The sequence below is a fragment of the Oncorhynchus gorbuscha genome, linkage group LG25, assembly GCF_021184085.1.
Source record: "Oncorhynchus gorbuscha isolate QuinsamMale2020 ecotype Even-year linkage group LG25, OgorEven_v1.0, whole genome shotgun sequence".
Lineage (NCBI taxonomy): Eukaryota > Metazoa > Chordata > Actinopteri > Salmoniformes > Salmonidae > Oncorhynchus > Oncorhynchus gorbuscha.
Window position 1 is genome coordinate 36,679,868 of NC_060197.1, and position 17,139 is coordinate 36,697,006.

The 17,139-nt window shown below is 42.7% G+C and overlaps 1 protein-coding gene across 1 annotated transcript; it reads right to left on the minus strand.

Annotated features, from left to right (window-relative positions):
* Positions 1–2,932: 2,932 nt before the first annotated feature.
* On the minus strand, positions 2,933–12,922 carry LOC124014298 (carboxypeptidase Z-like). Its single transcript, XM_046329125.1, has 12 exons — positions 12,714–12,922; positions 12,147–12,191; positions 10,907–11,124; positions 10,514–10,670; positions 7,893–8,099; positions 7,163–7,392; positions 6,731–6,892; positions 5,254–5,412; positions 4,797–4,935; positions 4,153–4,292; positions 3,954–4,053; positions 2,933–3,856 (listed from the first exon to the last, which is right to left on the minus strand). Exons 1-12 carry the CDS (start codon positions 12,817–12,819, stop codon positions 3,507–3,509), a joined length of 2,013 nt encoding a protein of 670 aa, XP_046185081.1. The 5' UTR covers positions 12,820–12,922; the 3' UTR covers positions 2,933–3,506.
* Positions 12,923–17,139: the final 4,217 nt, after the last annotated feature.

Consider the following 17,139-nt stretch of genomic DNA (forward strand, 5'->3'; position numbering starts at 1 on the left):
GTTTCTTAAACTGAAGCAAACGGAATGAAACGGGAATAAACATAACATAATTTGTCCGATAGAAACTCTCAAAACTCACCTCAAATCTTTCTTTTGACCTGTGTACACGTACATTGTAAACTTTCATTCATAGGCTAGGTTGTAGAAACCTCATGATGGGTATAGGGAAAATTTGAGATCATATAGTAACCAGTGGTGTAAAGTACTAAGTGAAAATACTTGAAAGTACTACTTAAGGAGCTTTTGGGGGTATCTGTACTATGCTATTTATATTTTGGACTACTTTTACTTTTACTTCACTTCATTCCTTCATTCTAAAAGTACTTTTTACTCCATACATTTTCCCTGACACCCAAAAGTAATCGTTACATTTCGAATGCTTAGCAGGACAGGACAATTGTCTAATTCACACACTTATCAAGAGAACATCCCTGGTCATCCCTACTGCCCCTGATCAGGCGGACTCATTAAACACATGTTTTGATTCTAAATCACGTCTGAGTGTTGGAATGTGCCCCTGGCTATGTGTTATTTTTTAAATATTTTTGTATTAAATTTGTGCCATCTGGTTTGCTTAAAAAAATGAATTTGAAAAGGATTTATACTTTTACTTTTAACACTTAAATATATTTTAGCAATAACATGTGCTTTTGATACTTAAGTACATTTAAAACCGAATACTTCTAGAGTTTTACTCAAGTAGTATTTTACTGGGTGACTTTCACTTTTACTTGAGTCATTTTCTATTAAGGTATCTTTACTTTTACTCAAGTATGAATTGGGTACTTTTTCCACCACTGGTCGTAGCCTAAACCTATCGATGTTATGTTGAACTGGGTAAATGGAATATGAATGACAGTCATCTAACGTGCTGTAATATAAATAAACCCAATCCTCATAAAAAAAATCCTCCTCCTTCATCTTAAACGGCACACCGACCGCCCCTGGTGTTCACAGTGCATAATTACTTGGAATTTATGCTATATTTTCTTGTTATGTAAGGGATCATCAAGGATGCTTTGTGCAGTTCTGTGGAAATATACCATGATTCAGGGGGGTGATACGGATCCTGAGGCATAGGCTGGGAATTGGTATATTTCCATAGTACTGCACAGAGTGGAGTTGATCATCCTGTTTATCCCCCAGATTTAAAGGGATGCTTTAAACTGCCCACAGTGACATATAAATGGTATGCCTGAGTTGTATCTCTTTAAACAAAAACGAATAAATGATGTTCTAATTTACAGTACCATACCACTATGTAGATTACTTTAACAATGTGTTTTTTTTTATTTATTTATTTATAACAGACTGAATTTCATAAATTAAATGCACAACATTTCTGGAGCAAAAGAGAGTTCACCTAAATTACAATATTATTGATACAAATGTATTCATTTTACTATGCAATGTATGATTTGTACATGCAAATAACGACATGATATATATGGGATTCATTCACTCGAAAACATATTTGGTCACAAATGCATTAGGGTTTGTGGGAGGGCATGTATGGCTAAGTGTGGGTCACAATCTCTCCTTGCCTTTTACTTTCAATGTAATGAAACACTAAAGTAATTGAATTATTTGGGTGAAGAATCCCTTTCACAGACACAGAATGTATAGTTATGCATTATTGAAATGCCTATAAATTATTATTATTATAGCAGCTCAATAAGTGATGATCCTAGGAGATGTGTTTGGTCAGATTGGGTCAAGTGACAACAGCCTAGCAGCCACAGTTCAACTGTAGATATGTCAGGAGTGCTGACATCTGGAAATATACACAAACACAAATCAGATTTGGCCTCCGTTTACTAAATATCATAACTGAGCATCATCTCAAATGTTTGGAGGGAAGATTGAAGAAAACATTTATTCTCATCGCTAGCTGCATACTGTTGAATGGTGTCCATGGTATTAAATCATGTAAAATATTCCAAGCCATGGCATAAAATGGATAATCTACCCCGGGCTCTGTGAGTTCTCTGGAAAATAATGCAACTCCGGGCTCTGTGCGTTCTCTGGAAAATAATGCAACTCCGGGCTCTGTGAGTTCTCTGGAAAATAATGCAACTCCGGGCTCTGTGAGTTCTCTGGAAAATAATGCAACTCCGGGCTCTGTGCGTTCTCTGGAAAATAATGCAACTCCGTGGAAGGTCAGTTCCACTCCGCTAGCGCGTCGTCACTCCTTGAACGCATAGCCACTCCTTGATGATCCCTTATTGCAAGACTATACTGCATCCTACCATTTACAACAAATATCCTACTCTTTTTTTTCAAGGCACATGCGCACTGTAAAGGGGTAGGCAGAATGATATTCAGACGTTAACACGTGGCAAAACAAATTACATGAAAGGACTGACATTTTTTTTCCAGATCAATTCATATCATAGGTAACATGTGAGACAAACACTGACGATATCTAGATCCACTAGAGAAAGTGATGCAGAGCGCTATGTGAAAAAAGCATGGTTGGTTGACTCGTATAAGAGACTGACGGTGCCTCTGGTTCTTTAACAGATGCTATACGTTGCCATGTGGGACAGTTTGAGATACAGTATTGGTTGGCTGGAAAGGTTGCCTTTCTTGGAAAGGCAGTTCAGTTGAAAATGTAACATGGGCGAAAACAAATGGAATTAGGATGCCATCTTTTGGCCAATCTGTTTCATTACATGTTTTGAAGAGACGACGGTGACACAAGTTTCCCATTTACTACCATGTGAATACATTTCAGGGACAAGTATTGTAAAGTATAACAGTCACCATCTGAGAAGAAGATACTTTACCGTATTATCATGAAGTAAAGTGGAACTCCGCAAGTGAGCTCAAATTGAACTAGAATGCACCACACTCATTAAGAACACGTCTCTTTAACAAAGTTGCAGTAGGGTGGGGCTCCATAAACAGCAGTAATATTAACAAATTAATGTTCTTTAATAATGTTTTATTGTAAACAAGTACAGATATGTGCGGGTGGAGAGACAAATCGTCGAAGCTTTTCAACCTTCCTGTGTTGCATTATGGTCATAAAGTGAAGCAGTTTAACAAGGCAAAAGCTTGTAAAATGGAGGCTAGCTTTAGGAGAAAACACTTTACATGAACTATGACTTATTGAGATTACATATTGCTATCATGAACAACTAGCTATTTTATATTTTGCTTCAGTTACGACAGGTTTGCAGCAATGGATAATAATGGTTATGCTAAAATGTGACACTTGTATGATAGCATTATGTAAATCATATTCAACTTAAATAGTAACCCGTCTTTGATCATGTAGGGCAGTGTCCTGGAGTACCCCCCCAGGTTGCACATTTTTGTTCCACCCTTATATAAGCACACGTGATTGAACTAATCATCAAGCCCTTGATTAATTGAATTAGGTGTGCTAGTATTGACCTGTAGGGGGTATGTGCAACCCTTGATGGTAATCGGGGACCAGAGTTGAGAAAAGAGGCTATAGTCGGAGCCATAGAGAATTCTATGTATATTCAGGGGAGGAGCTAGTTTCTGAGAAGCCAGGTGGGGGTGGAGCCATGGGCGTTGCTAAAGTAGCTCCACCACCACGGCTTCTCCTGCCCCTCCTCTCCATTCTGGTTCTGCTCGCTAATGGTGTAGCGCTCAAACTGGTTGTAGGGGTCGAAGTGCTCATAGGTCCCCATGGACGGGATTCTATAGTCCTCCTCTATGTCAGGCTCCACCACAGCCTTCTGCAGGACAAAGTCCACCCGGCCTGCTTTCTGCATGCGTGCCGGGAGGTGGATCTTTTTCATGGCTCTGGTGTAGCCTGGTGCAGACGCAGTCAGGATGTGGATGCCGGCGGTTAGCAAGCGCCAGTAGTCTCCGTTTTCAGCTAGAGAGAGTGTGAGGACATTTTTTTTCTTGCTTACCACCCAGAATCATACTGACATTTTCTAGTAAAAATGACCAATCGAAGAGGCTGACTTTACCTGTGGTGATGTCATGCCTTATTCCTCTGACAGATATCCTTGCCCCTTTGATTCCATTCCCGTCCTCATCCTTTACTATTCCCTTTATTCCACGGTGGACCTGGTAAACATTGAGACGCAGGGTGAGTGGAGAACTCGTCTCAGATTTGTGAAAGGGAGTGATGTTTTGGAATGAAATGGTGGCTTTAAAGTCTCTCACCGACTCCATGAATGTGAGCAGAGCCTCTTTGTTGTCCTTCCAGCCAGTGTATAACTCCTCCTCAGCTGGGAACTTATCACAGCCCAACTCCACCGTCACCTCAAAACAGTTAGTGTGGAGGTAGTTGAAGTCCTGCATACCTGATCACATGACAGGAAGAACAACGTACCAGTGATAGAAACTACAAACCACCATCTTCATAACTAGTGACAATAACTAAGAGCGCCACCAGGTGGCGATCATAGTTCATAATATAACTTGCCTATTATGTTCATTGAGCCTGCATCAGCTATTTCAATCACAGGAGGAAGGTTCATAAGAACAGTTGTTTCCCGCCATTCTTGATTTCTTGCTTTACTTTACATTCTAGCTGTTTGACATTTGACCTCATAGGTGGGAGCTAGTGACATCAGCATTTCGCTGCACCGCTGTAAGACCTGCTAAACTGTGTACGTGACCAGGAAACTTTGATTTGATAATGATAGCTGTGATGGAATGAATGGATCGATACCATTCTATTACAGCCGTTAATATGAGTCCGTCCTCCCAAACGAAGGTGCCACCAGCCACCCGCTCGCTATATCGTCACTTCAACAGTCCTGGACTGTTTTTAATTGGACCGTTTTTTTAAATGTTAAACTTACCACCTGCAAAGCTGTACCACCATGCTCCATTTATGATGCCGTCCTGGCCGATACTGCCAAAGTTCTCACACCTTCCAGAGTTTCCTTCTGACATGGTGGCATGGGCATCTGCATATGTTCTCGCTATCTGCTTGAATACCTGTAGCCAAAAATACAATATATTATCTTTGTCGTATTCATAAAAAATATAATGGGTAGTTTTGTTTACCTTTAAATTTGATATGTTACATTAGTTTGATTTGGTAGCAGCTGAGATACATTTTCTTCTTTCTTTACATGTATGTTACATGACGACTGTCGAGGAAATAAAAATACAATTCATCTTTACATATGTAGAGCCTGAACAATCAATGGGCCTTCTCTCTGCAACAGACACACTTCAGATCATAGTGTGCAATCCATTTTGGAGAGTTCTGTTGTCCTATTGACTGTACATGTTGCTGTCAGTCCTGCTTACCTGTTCATCTGGCGTGGGGGAGAACATCTTCTGCTCTAGTGGGTGTTTGGAGAGGTCGTAGGGGTAGGACACCAACAACTCCCCTCCGTGGAAGTTAGCTGAGAGCACAAAGGGAAAGGATCTGATCCACTTCATGACTGCGTATGTCTCTGGAGCTACCTGCATTATGACACACATAAAGACAAGCATATCAATTACAGTCAACTGTTTTATTGGGCACATCAATAAAACACAGGGTTTTGGAAATGATGGCATAACATTGTACAATCAGGTGCCGGTTAACAACAATTACCAATCGTCAACTTCTCAATTAAAACTTGATGATTGGTAATCAAAACTCAATTCGAACTTTGATATTTAACATTGAAGATAAATCAAACAGAGATTGAGGTAGTCACTTCATACAAGTACTTGGGAGTATGGCTAGACGGTACACTGTACTTCTCTCAGCACATATCAAAGGCTAAAGTTAAATCTAGACTTTGCTTCCTCTGTCGTAATCGCTCCTCTTTCACCCCAGCTGCCAAACTAACCCTGATTCAGATGACCATCCTACCCCTGCCAGATTACGGAGACATAATTTATAGATCGGCAGGTAAGGGTGCTCTCGAGCGGCTAGATGTTCTTTACAATTTGGACATCAGATTTGCCACCAATGCTCCTTATAGGACACATCACTGCACTCTATACTCCTCTGTAAACTGATCATCTCTGTATACCCATCGCAATACCAACTAGTTGATGCTTATTTATAAAACCCTCTTAGGCCTCACTCCCCCTTATCTGAGATATCTACTGCAGCCCTCATCCTCCACATACAACACCTGTTCTGCCAGTCACATTCTGTTAAAGGTCCCCAAAGCACACACATCCCTGGGTCGCTCCTCATTTCAGTTCGCTGCAGCTAGAGACTGGAACGAGATGCAACAAACACTCAAACTGGACAGTTTTATCTCCATCTCTTCATTCAAAGACTCAATCATGGAAACTCTTACTGACCGTTGTGGCTGCTTTGCGTGATGTATTGTTGTCTCTACCTTGCCCTTTGTGCGGTTGTCTGTGCCCAATAATGTACCATGTTTTGTGCTGCTACCATGTTGTGCTGCTGCCAGGTTGTGTTGCTACCATGTTGTTGTCATGTTGTGTTGCTGCCATGCTGTGTTTTCATGTGTTGCTGCCATGCTATGTTGTTGTCTTAGGTCTCTCTTTATGTGGTGTTGTCTCTCGTTGTGATGTGTGCTTTGTCCTATATTGTCCGCAGGAGGCCTTTTGCCTTTTGGTAGGCCGTCATTGTAAATAATAATTTGTTCTTAACTGACTTGCCTAGTTAAATAAAGGTTTAAAAAAATGTAAATGTAAATCCAAATGACATTGAAAGCAGTCATCATTGCACAATATTTGATGCATGCATTATTATCCGCAAGTATAAAATCCCACACGAAATGCAAGCATGAATGGCTAGGAATTCATACTGTACCTTACCAAACCAGTAAACGTCTGGGATTGGGATGTGGTTGCTACGGAAACGTCTGTGTCTGCGCCGGCTGTAAACGATCGTAGTCAGGTCAGGGAAGTTCCTGTTCAGGTCAATGTTCTGGGCGTTGCCTCGACCCAGGGTCCAGCTGTTGTAGTTCTGAGCCTGTTGGGTTCATACAGTGGTAGTCAGGTTGGTATGTGAGTCAAAGCAGACATGTCAAAGCATACTGTAGGATCTTCGCCGTCAAGTAATATAAAATCAGCGATAGTTTAAACCAAATATTGAGGCCTGTTGTTGAATTTTTTTTTTAAAGCTGGGAAACTGATGACATACGATACATTAATACCTTTCTGACAAATGCAATTCGTTTTACACAGTGATAAAACAAGAAAATATTAAAATGACGTGTCAAACAACGTTGATTCAACCTACCTCCTCGTTCTCAGGGTCGATGGTGTCCTGGAGCTCGGCGGCAGCTAGCTCGTACCCGTCTGGGTTCATGGAGGGCAGGATGTGGATACGCGTGGTGTTGATCAGGGTCTGGATGCGCCGGTTCCCCAGCAGGTACTCTGAACACAGGTACTGGGCCAGGTAGATCAACAGCTGACGACCCAGCACCTCGTTCCCATGCATGTTTCCTATGTACTTCATCTCTGGTTCAACTGTTGATATAAGGTGACCGGATATTGACTTCTTTTAAATGTATTCAACCAAAGAGTCCCTTGAGATGAATGATCTGCTTTCCATAGAGACTTAACATTTAGAAAAGTTACATTGTCCCTGGTTGAACTATGGACATAGGCGAGATAATAATTAAGGGCCCGATTCTGACCCGTGTTAAGTGTGCGGGAATGGAACATAATCCCCTTTTGATGCACTTTTCTCTCTGTGCATTCTGACCTTGAACTTAAGCATCATAAATCTGGGTTTTCAGCAGTTTAATTCAATGTATTCAGAGCGTGCAAGGTAGCACCGGCATGGTGCATTACGCGGCTGAATAAGGTCAATCTGAATACCAAATACTGAAGTGCGTAGGAATGGCGTAAATTCCTAAGTCGGAATCAGCCCCTAATTGAATAGCATTGAGAGACATATGACGGCGTTTAAGAAATAGCATTCCCAGGACTCACACTGTAGTGCACCGAGGACCATTAGTACTTACGCAATTCATGTACTCCAGGGTTGTTTGAGAACTCTATCACTAGCAGGTCTTTGCCCTCCACACTGCGGCCAATGCTGTAGGTCATGGCGATTTCGGGGCATCGTGCTGCAGTCTTCTTCAGGATGCTGTTCATCTGGGCGTTAGACTGATAGCTAAACTGGATGACAGTATGAGGCTTCTCAGGGGTATTACCTTCTTCCTGTATCGCTAGGATAAACAAGAGATGGTGACACTGTATGACAATGATTTGAAAAGCATTTATAACCACCTATGAACAGTTAAGTGCAATGTCTTATTTGTGGAAGTTATTATGAAGTGTAACCAAAGATATAGAGGTCAATAATGTTCCAAGCCAGTTCATGACACTTTGTATTAACTAGCAAGTGTGACTTTTGACTCAGTGTCCTAGAAAAGTTAACATGGAAAGCGTAACCATGCGTCAATAAACCGCCTCATCGGGTGTATATCGAGATACCTCATTACTAAATGAGGCCTTAGTCTTTCATCTCATGTCGAGTAGAGCCCTGTAAAATGTCAGCAGGCAGAGAAATTACATGAAGTGGAAAAGGCCCCCTGTCTCCCCTGTATAAATGTGCTCTTTTGGGGAAATGTGCAAGACCTAAAAGGTAAGAAACTGAATGAAGTTGAAACATAAGACCGGAGACATCTGTTCAAAATAAATATCAGCATGGAATTAATTGCATAGCTTACAGGCTTGCCAGACATCTTGTATTTCAGTTAGAATCAAATATATTTTTGGAAACAGATTTCATACTACACTAAAAGCTGTTGTGCAAAATGTGGTACCACCATCTGTGTGAATATCTACACCCATATCATATATGTAATATGCATATCTATGATTTATTTCAGCTAAATGGCTACATTAACTGTTATTGTGTCAGCATAGGCTCCTGTAGGACTTGTTTATGGTGGCATAGAGCAGCTGCAGAGATAAACAGAAAGAGAGAGAGAGTACACAGGAAGAGAGAGAGAGAGTACACAGGAAGAGAGAGAGAGAGAGTACACAGGAAGAGAGAGAGAGAGTACACAGGAAGAGAGGACTCATGAACACTCAAAGCAATCACACAGCTGGAATGGTTGGTTGTTTGCAGCTTCAGGGAGAAACAAACTGTACTGAACTCACGTTAGACTGATCACTGATCTGGTGAACACGGAGAAACAAACTGTACTGAACTCACGTTAGACTGATCACTGATCTGGTGAACAGGGAGAAACAAACTGTACTGAACTCACGTTAGACTGATCACTGATCTCACTGTACTGAACTCACGTTAGACTGATCACTGCTCTGGTGAACAGGGAGAAACAAACTGTACTGAACTCACGTTAGACTGATCACTGCTCTGGTGAACAGGGAGAAACAAACTGTACTGAACTCACGTTAGACTGATCACTGCTCTGGTGAAGAGGGAGAAACAAACTGTACTGAACTCACGTTAGACTGATCACTGCTCTGGTGAACAGGGAGAAACAAACTGTACTGAACTCACATTAGACTGATCACTGCTCTGGTGAACAGGGAGAAACAAACTGTACTGAACTCACATTAGACTGATCACTGCTCTGGTGAACAGGGAGAAACAAACTGTACTGAACTCACGTTAGACTGATCACTGCTCTGGTGAACAGGGAGAAACAAACTGTACTGAACTCACATTAGACTGATCACTGCTCTGGTGAACAGGGAGAAACAAACTGTACTGAACTCACATTAGACTGATCACTGCTCTGGTGAACAGGGAGAAACAAACTGTACTGAACTCATATTAGACTGATCACTGATCTGGTGAACAGGGAGAAACAAACTGTACTGAACTCACATTAGACTGATCACTGCTCTGGTGAAGAGTGAGAAACAAACTGTACTGAACTCACATTAGACTGATCACTGATCTGGTGAACAGGGAGAAACAAACTGTACTGAACTCACATTAGACTGATCACTGCTCTGGTGAACAGGGAGAAACAAACTGTACTGAACTCACATTAGACTGATCACTGATCTGGGGAACATATACTACAGTTCTCTGTCACCTATCAGTGTGAACTCATAGACTTGTTAAAACGCATATATCTTGTAGGAGGCAAGATATTAATGGCAGATATGTTAACGTCATTGTAAGTAAGAATTTGTTGTTAACTGACTTTCCAAGTTAAATAAATGTTCATTTAAAAAAAATGTGTTGACAGGATTGTGGCATAATACAATCATCAACAAACTGTGAATGTTAATGTAAAAAGGCATTTGAATTGACCTATAAATAGTTTAAATACATTCTTGAGGTGTGCCGCAAGGAGCAATGTGGCAACCAGGTGACTGTCATTAATCTGGATAGAAACTGCATTCTCAGTTACCACTCAATATGCTTCTGTTATTAAAAGGGGTTTGGGAGTTATTTTTCTTTATAATGAAATAATCTTGTAATAATATTGACACACATGGTTCTCTCTAGTTTTACATTTTGCTCAGGGGATTGTTTTATGCATGAAAATATTATTTGAGTCAACATCATACTGCACAGTTAGTGTCATACTGTTGTCACTATCATATATTGATAGTCATTTTTATGACACACCAGTTAAACTGTGGCCGTTACCTCGTAAGCCCTCCAGTGGGTCGTAACAGCCCTCCTGGTCACTGACAAAGAAGCGGTCACAGTCCAGGAAGTATGGCCAGGCCATCTCGATGCCCTCGAAGGCGTGGTAACAGTTCTTCCTCACAGCCTCGCACGTACTCCTGCACGGCTTCAGCACCTTACATTATAAAATAAAAACGTCATTCAATTATTGAAAGTGGGATATATATATTTTTTTTTTTACTGAAGAAGGCACTGCATTACCAACATGTTGGTTATTAGATTTACCCATTAAATTGTTGGGAACATATATATATATATATATATATATATATATATATATATATATATATATAGAGTGCAATTTTCTTGGATTTATTTGTATTATTACATTATCCTTTGTTAGCATCAAACCTTCTCCTTCTCGCAGCGAGGCACCAGCACTGAGCAGCCCAGCATGCGGATGTCCGGGGTGCACTCTCCATTGAGCAGGTTGTGGACCACACTGACGAGGAGGTACTCGGGGCCCAGCTCGGCCTCCTCGCGGGTCCTGTGGCCCAGGATGTTGGGGAACACGGTGTGGGTATAGGACATGTCGTCGCAATAGTTCATCATGATGTCCATGCACTTGGCTGAGTAGAGGAAAGAGCCAACCGAGGAGCCGGACAAATTCAGTATTATAATGGTGAGTGACTGATCTGAATGTGGCGTACCGTGTTGAATCATCAAAGTATAGAATACATACTGTTATATCAATAGGTTCATCATTATGTAATGTGTTATAATAATACCATTTATTGTCTCATCATTTCATGAAATCTTTGCAATTAACATCGGTGAGACCTTCGGGTGCTTTTGTAAGGTGGGTGGCAACATTTTCATAGAACAATACGTTGGTTAAAGAACATTTTCAGGTAGGCGGTAGTGTTAACCTGCTTGCAAGATGCTGCTTTGAGACCATATGTTCTCTCCATTGTAAATCAGTATGTTTAGGGGTATTGGCCAGGTTGTTCTTTCTCTTGTACTTTTACATTTGTTCTAAGTTCATTTGTTTAAGAAACCTAGCTGAGATGCTCAGTACACAATAAGGCTCATTACTCATATCCTTGGCATGGAAAATGAGCATAACCTGATATTAAGAAGTCATATGGATATGCATGAAGAATCCACCCCTTGGACTAAAACATCTTTATTGTCTCATATAGCTAGCTACCTCTCTGCAGTACAGAAAATGATCAAGTTCAAATATTTCTATTATCAGTGGAGATTAAAATGTGAATATTTCATACAGCCATTTATCATCCAAAAATACACTTGATAGCTCGGAGAGGCCTTAAGGCCATAATATCCCATTTAGCCTAATCACTTAGTAAAACTTCATCTTCAAAAGTGTGATAGGTTGTTCAACCTGTGGTTTGATAACATTGTATAAATGTACAGTCCTTTAGCCCTTCTTTCTGTATGAACAGTACGTTCTAAGCGATCTAACTGTGGTGCAATGCACACAACATGTTAGGATGCTTTCAATTGGTTTAGAATAGTCAGAGTCGGTCCTAAAAAATCATAACCTTAGCATATGTTGGTCACCAAGGCTTTACAAACATCACATTTACATGAGTTGAAGGATTTATTGAAGAAAATTAAATGTACATACGTTGTTCTGGTTCTGGTTCTGGTTCTGGTTCTTTGCAAAAGATACCTGAAAGACACATCTATTGTTAGTTGCTGTCATGCATTTAACACTAGATGGCAGAATCGCATTTATCACCAGCGTTATTGTGACACTATAAAATCTGCTTTTTATTAACCCTCTCATCTTGCTTCACGATTTCTCCTCCCAAATGTCTATCTTTCAGTAAAAACGTATTAATGCTGAGAATTGTCATTCTTTGGATCAGGTCACCTCTCACTGGTGATGAATATCTACCTCAATCGTTATAGCCCACAGTTCTATAATAATTCTCTGAATAAAAATAAGCACTTTATTTCGCACTAATTTGTGACACGAGGTTATTTTTTTTTTATTGTTGTTACAATTGGCTTGTGAGTAAACATTGTGAATAGAAGCGTCACAGTTTGCATGTCTTGTCTGAGATATAATGAAATATTTCTGAACCATGCACTTTTATTTCAGATCTAGCCCAAACACCATCACTTCCTTCCAATGCATAAAACACACCATGTGCGTTATCATAAACAACAAACAGTTGGCCTACTTTACCTAGAAATTCGTCTTCGGGGTCGCAGAGCGAAGGGGCACACCAAACAACTGTCGCCAGTGCATTCAGAAAAACAATAGTCTTCATTTTCCTCCGTATAAATTCCATGTTTTGTGATGTGGCACCTCAAGACTACTGTGCTTAATTGCACGAAAACTTTTTGGGCTTCCCTAAAAAGTGAGTTTATTACACGAATTACGGTCGACTATCAAATTACAAAGGAAAATGTTTCGGACGGAAATGGAAGACTGGGTGGAGGTGGAATCATTTGCGCAAGTAAACTTTGCGCAAGTAAACTTTCTGAAATACACCTGTTAACAATTCCTATACTCTAAACCGTCTTGCTCAACCATTTCCACCACTTTTTTATTCAATGTTAACCTTATAATTTCTTACCTCTAAATGTATGTATTGGATTATCTGAACAGTGGACATTAACTGTAAAATAATAGGCCACTATTTCTTTCCGTCAGTGCTATCCGGGATCATTGGGATGACCCCTAACCTTAACCCTTACCCTAATCCATAACCCTCACCTTAACCCTTACATAACCCCCTTCAATGGGGTAGGAACTTCCCAATGATTTCGAATAGAACCGATTTATTGTTTTCTCGGCCCATTTGCCCAGTCCTTTAGTCCTTACTCAAGACAGTCCTTTGATCCCTTTCAACCAATCAGCAATATGCTTTGAAGAATGTCAGGATATGTGAGAGTGTGGTAAATTGGACCAAAGTGGTAAATAGAGCCAACTTGTTTCAATGGAAAACATAAACAAAATTAATAATTTGATCAAATATTTAGTCTGTGAAGTCTGTGAAGAAAGAAACCACATGGAAAAAGTTAGGTCCAAAGAACACATTTTCACCAAGTCAAATTAATTTATTGTGTTATAGGTTTCATGATGCATGTATAAACCAAAGTAAATTATGCTTAGATTGCATACATCAGTTGGGGTCTCTTTGAGCTTTAATATGAGGTCCTAAACCTAGAATGAAAGTGCATCCTTGTAGCTGTGTGGGCTAATCAGGGGTTGGAGCCGGTTCAGGGAGAAAAAAAACATTTTTATTTTTTTTGAGGAACAGAATCAGAACTGGGAATAAAAGTGATTTATATTGTTCTGGAACAAGAAAAACAAATGTTATTTTGCATTCAGGGCATTTTTTTTCAGTCCCACAAAAAGTCCCACAAGGCACCTATGCAAAGCCCTCACAGTCACTTAAACTTATTCCAGTGTCTGCCTGCCAGCTGAAAATCTTTGCCAGTATGTGTGTATGCAACCTGCCCCTCCCCTCAGAAGCTTAGGCTAATTTAGCCTATTGACGTTACAAGCATGATTCAGAAATTAGGGATAGATGTTTAATTAGAGAAGAATGGATGAACTGTTTCAATGTTAGTTATGGATACTGTAGTTATCACGTTTCACATTGAATTTGTTAACAACAAAAAGGTAAGACGTGTTTTTCATTCTGGTGCTGCGCTACACACACAAGCTTGTTAGCTAGCTAGCTCTGGTCCAAAAATAAGCCAACTCTTGGATGTTCAAAGATATTCGAAGTTCCTCCGTAGAAGCCACTCATCCGTAGGTATAATTATGTGGGCCAAGCCAACTCCATCCACTCTCTTCCCCACCTTCAAAATTTCAGTCACATCTCGCATGTAAACAATAGCTTGCCCACTCCATAGCAAGCTGCTCTGTTCGAACTGATTGGTGAAGTAATTTGATGTCGAGCTAATGTAAAAATATATATATTTCAGAGGTTTAAAAGGAACAGTTAGGGGCCTCCCGAGTGGCGCAGCGGTCTAAGGCACTGCATCGCAGTGCGGTGGTGTCAATACAGCCTGGCGTTTGATCGTTGGCTGTGTCACAACAGGTCGTGACTGGGAGTCCCATAGGATTGGGCACAATTGGCCCAGCGTCGTCCGTGTTAAAGGAAAGTTTGGCCAGCAGGCTGTACTTGGCTCATCACGCTCTAGGCACTCCTTGTGGCGGGCCGGGCGCCTGCAACCTGACTTTGGTCATCATTTGAACAGTGTTTCCTCCGACACATTAGTGCAACTGTCTTCCGGGTTAAACGAGCAGGTGTTAAGAAGCAGCGCAGCTTGGTGGGACCATGTTTCGGGGGACGCAGGACTCTACCTTCGCCTCTCCCGAGCCCGTTGGAGTTGCAGCGATGAGACAAGATTGTAACTGGATATCATGAGAAAAATTGGGTAAAATTACAAAATAATTCATAAAAAGGAACAGTTGGAACAATATAAACCGGAACTGTTTTCGTAGTCGAAGTCAAACCGGTTCAGAACTTTCAGAACTTTATTTTGCAGGTCGGAACAGTGGAACGGAACAAAAATGTGTAATTATTAAAAGACAAAATTACGATTCTGATAGACATAATTTTAAGAAATGTGTAGGGTGCTTCACCAACCCTGTCCCACTGCTCAACTTACCCTGTCCCACTGCTCAACCTACCCTGTCCCACTGCTCAACTTACCCTGTCCCACTGCTCAACTTACCCTGTCCCGTGCTCAATTCACCCTGTCCCGTGCTCAATTCACCCTGTCCCGTGCTCAATTCACCCTGTCCCGTGCTCAACTTACCCTGTCCCGTGCTCAATTCACCCTGTCCCGTGCTCAACTTACCCTGTCCCGTGCTCAATTCACCCTGTCCCGTGCTCAATTCACCCTGTCCCGTGCTCAATTCACCCTGTCCCGTGCTCAACTTACCCTGTCCCGCTGCTCAACATACCATGTCCCGTGCTCAACTTACCCTGTCCCGTGCTCAACCTACCCTGTCCCGCTGCTCAACATACCATGTCCCGTGCTCAACTTACCCTGTCCCGTGCTCAACCTACCCTGTCCCACTGCTCAACTTACCCGGTCCCTTGCTCAACTTACCCTGTCCCGTGCTCAACTTACCCTGTCCCGTGCTCAACCTACCCTGTCCCGTGCTCAACTTACCCTGTCCCGTGCTCAACCTACCCTGTCCCGTGCTCAACCTACCCTGTCCCGCTGCTCAACTTACCCTGTCCCACTGCTCACCTACCCTGTCCCACTGCTCAACTTACCCTGTCCCGTGCTCAACTTACCCTGTCCCACTGCGCAACTTACCCTGTCCCGTGCTCAACCTACCCTGTCCCGTGCTCAACTTACCCGGTACCGTGCTCAACCTACCCTGTACCGTGCTCAACTTACCCTGTCCCGTGCTCAACATACCCTGTCCCGTGCTCAACATACCCTGTCCCGTGCTCAACTTACCCTGTCCCGTGCTCAACCTACCCTGTCCCGTGCTCAACTTACCCTGTCCCACTGCTCAACCTTACCCTGTCCCACTGCTCAACTTACCCGGTCCCTTGCTCAACTTACCCTGTCCCGTGCTCAACTTACCCTGTCCCGTGCTCAACCTACCCTGTCCCGTGCTCAACTTACCCTGTCCCGTGCTCAACTTACCCTGTCCCGTGCTCAACCTACCCTGTCCCGCTGCTCAACTTACCCTGTCCCACTGCTCACCTACCCTGTCCCACTGCTCAACTTACCCTGTCCCGTGCTCAACTTACCCTGTCCCACTGCGCAACTTACCCTGTCCCGTGCTCAACCTACCCTGTCCCGTGCTCAACTTACCCGGTACCGTGCTCAACCTACCCTGTACCGTGCTCAACTTACCCTGTCCCGCTGCTCAACTTACCCTGTCCCGCTGCTCAACATACCCTGTCCCGTGCTCAACCTACCCTGTCCCGTGCTCAACTTACCCTGTCCCGTGCTCAACTTACCCTGTCCTGTGCTCAACTTACCCTGTCCCGTGCTCAACTTAACCTGTCCCGTGCTCAACTTACCCGGTCCCGTGCTCAACCTACCCTGTCCCGTGCTCAACCTACCCTGTCCCGTGCTCAACTTACCCTGTCCCGTGCTCAACTTACCCTGTCCCGTGCTCAACCTACCCTGTCCCACTGCTCAACTCACCCTGTCCCACTGCTCACCTTACCCTGTCCCGTGCTCAACTTACCCTGTCCCGTGCTCAACTTACCCTGTCCCACTGCTCAACTTACCCTGTCCCGTGCTCAACTTACCCTGTCCCACTGCTCAACTTACCCTGTCCCGTGCTCAACTTACCCTGTCCCGCTGCTCAACATACCCTGTCCCGTGCTCAACCTACCCTGTCCCGTGCTCAACCTACCTTGTCCCGTGCTCAACCTACCCTGTCCCGTGCTCAACTTACCCTGTCCCGTGCTCAACTTACCCTGTCCCGTGCTCAACCTACCCTGTCCCACTGCTCAACTCACCCTGTCCCACTGCTCAACGTACCCTGTCCCGTGCTCAACCTACCCTGTCCCGCTGCTCAACCTACCCTGTCCCACTGCTCAACTTACCCTGTCCCGCTGCTCAACTTACCCTGTCCCGTGCTCAACTTACCCGGTCCCGTGCTCAACTTACCC

Excerpts from the sequence above, each read along its gene's own strand:
- LOC124014298 (XM_046329125.1), bottom strand. The coding sequence starts at position 12,819 with ATGGAATTTATACGGAGGAAAATGAAGACTATTGTTTTTCTGAATGCA. Across the intron at positions 11,125-12,146 it reads AGAACCAGAACCAGAACAAC|CCAAGTGCATGGACATCATG; the intron begins GTATGTACATTT and ends TCCTCTACTCAG. Across the intron at positions 6,893-7,162 it reads TCGACCCTGAGAACGAGGAG|GCTCAGAACTACAACAGCTG; the intron begins GTAGGTTGAATC and ends TGAACCCAACAG.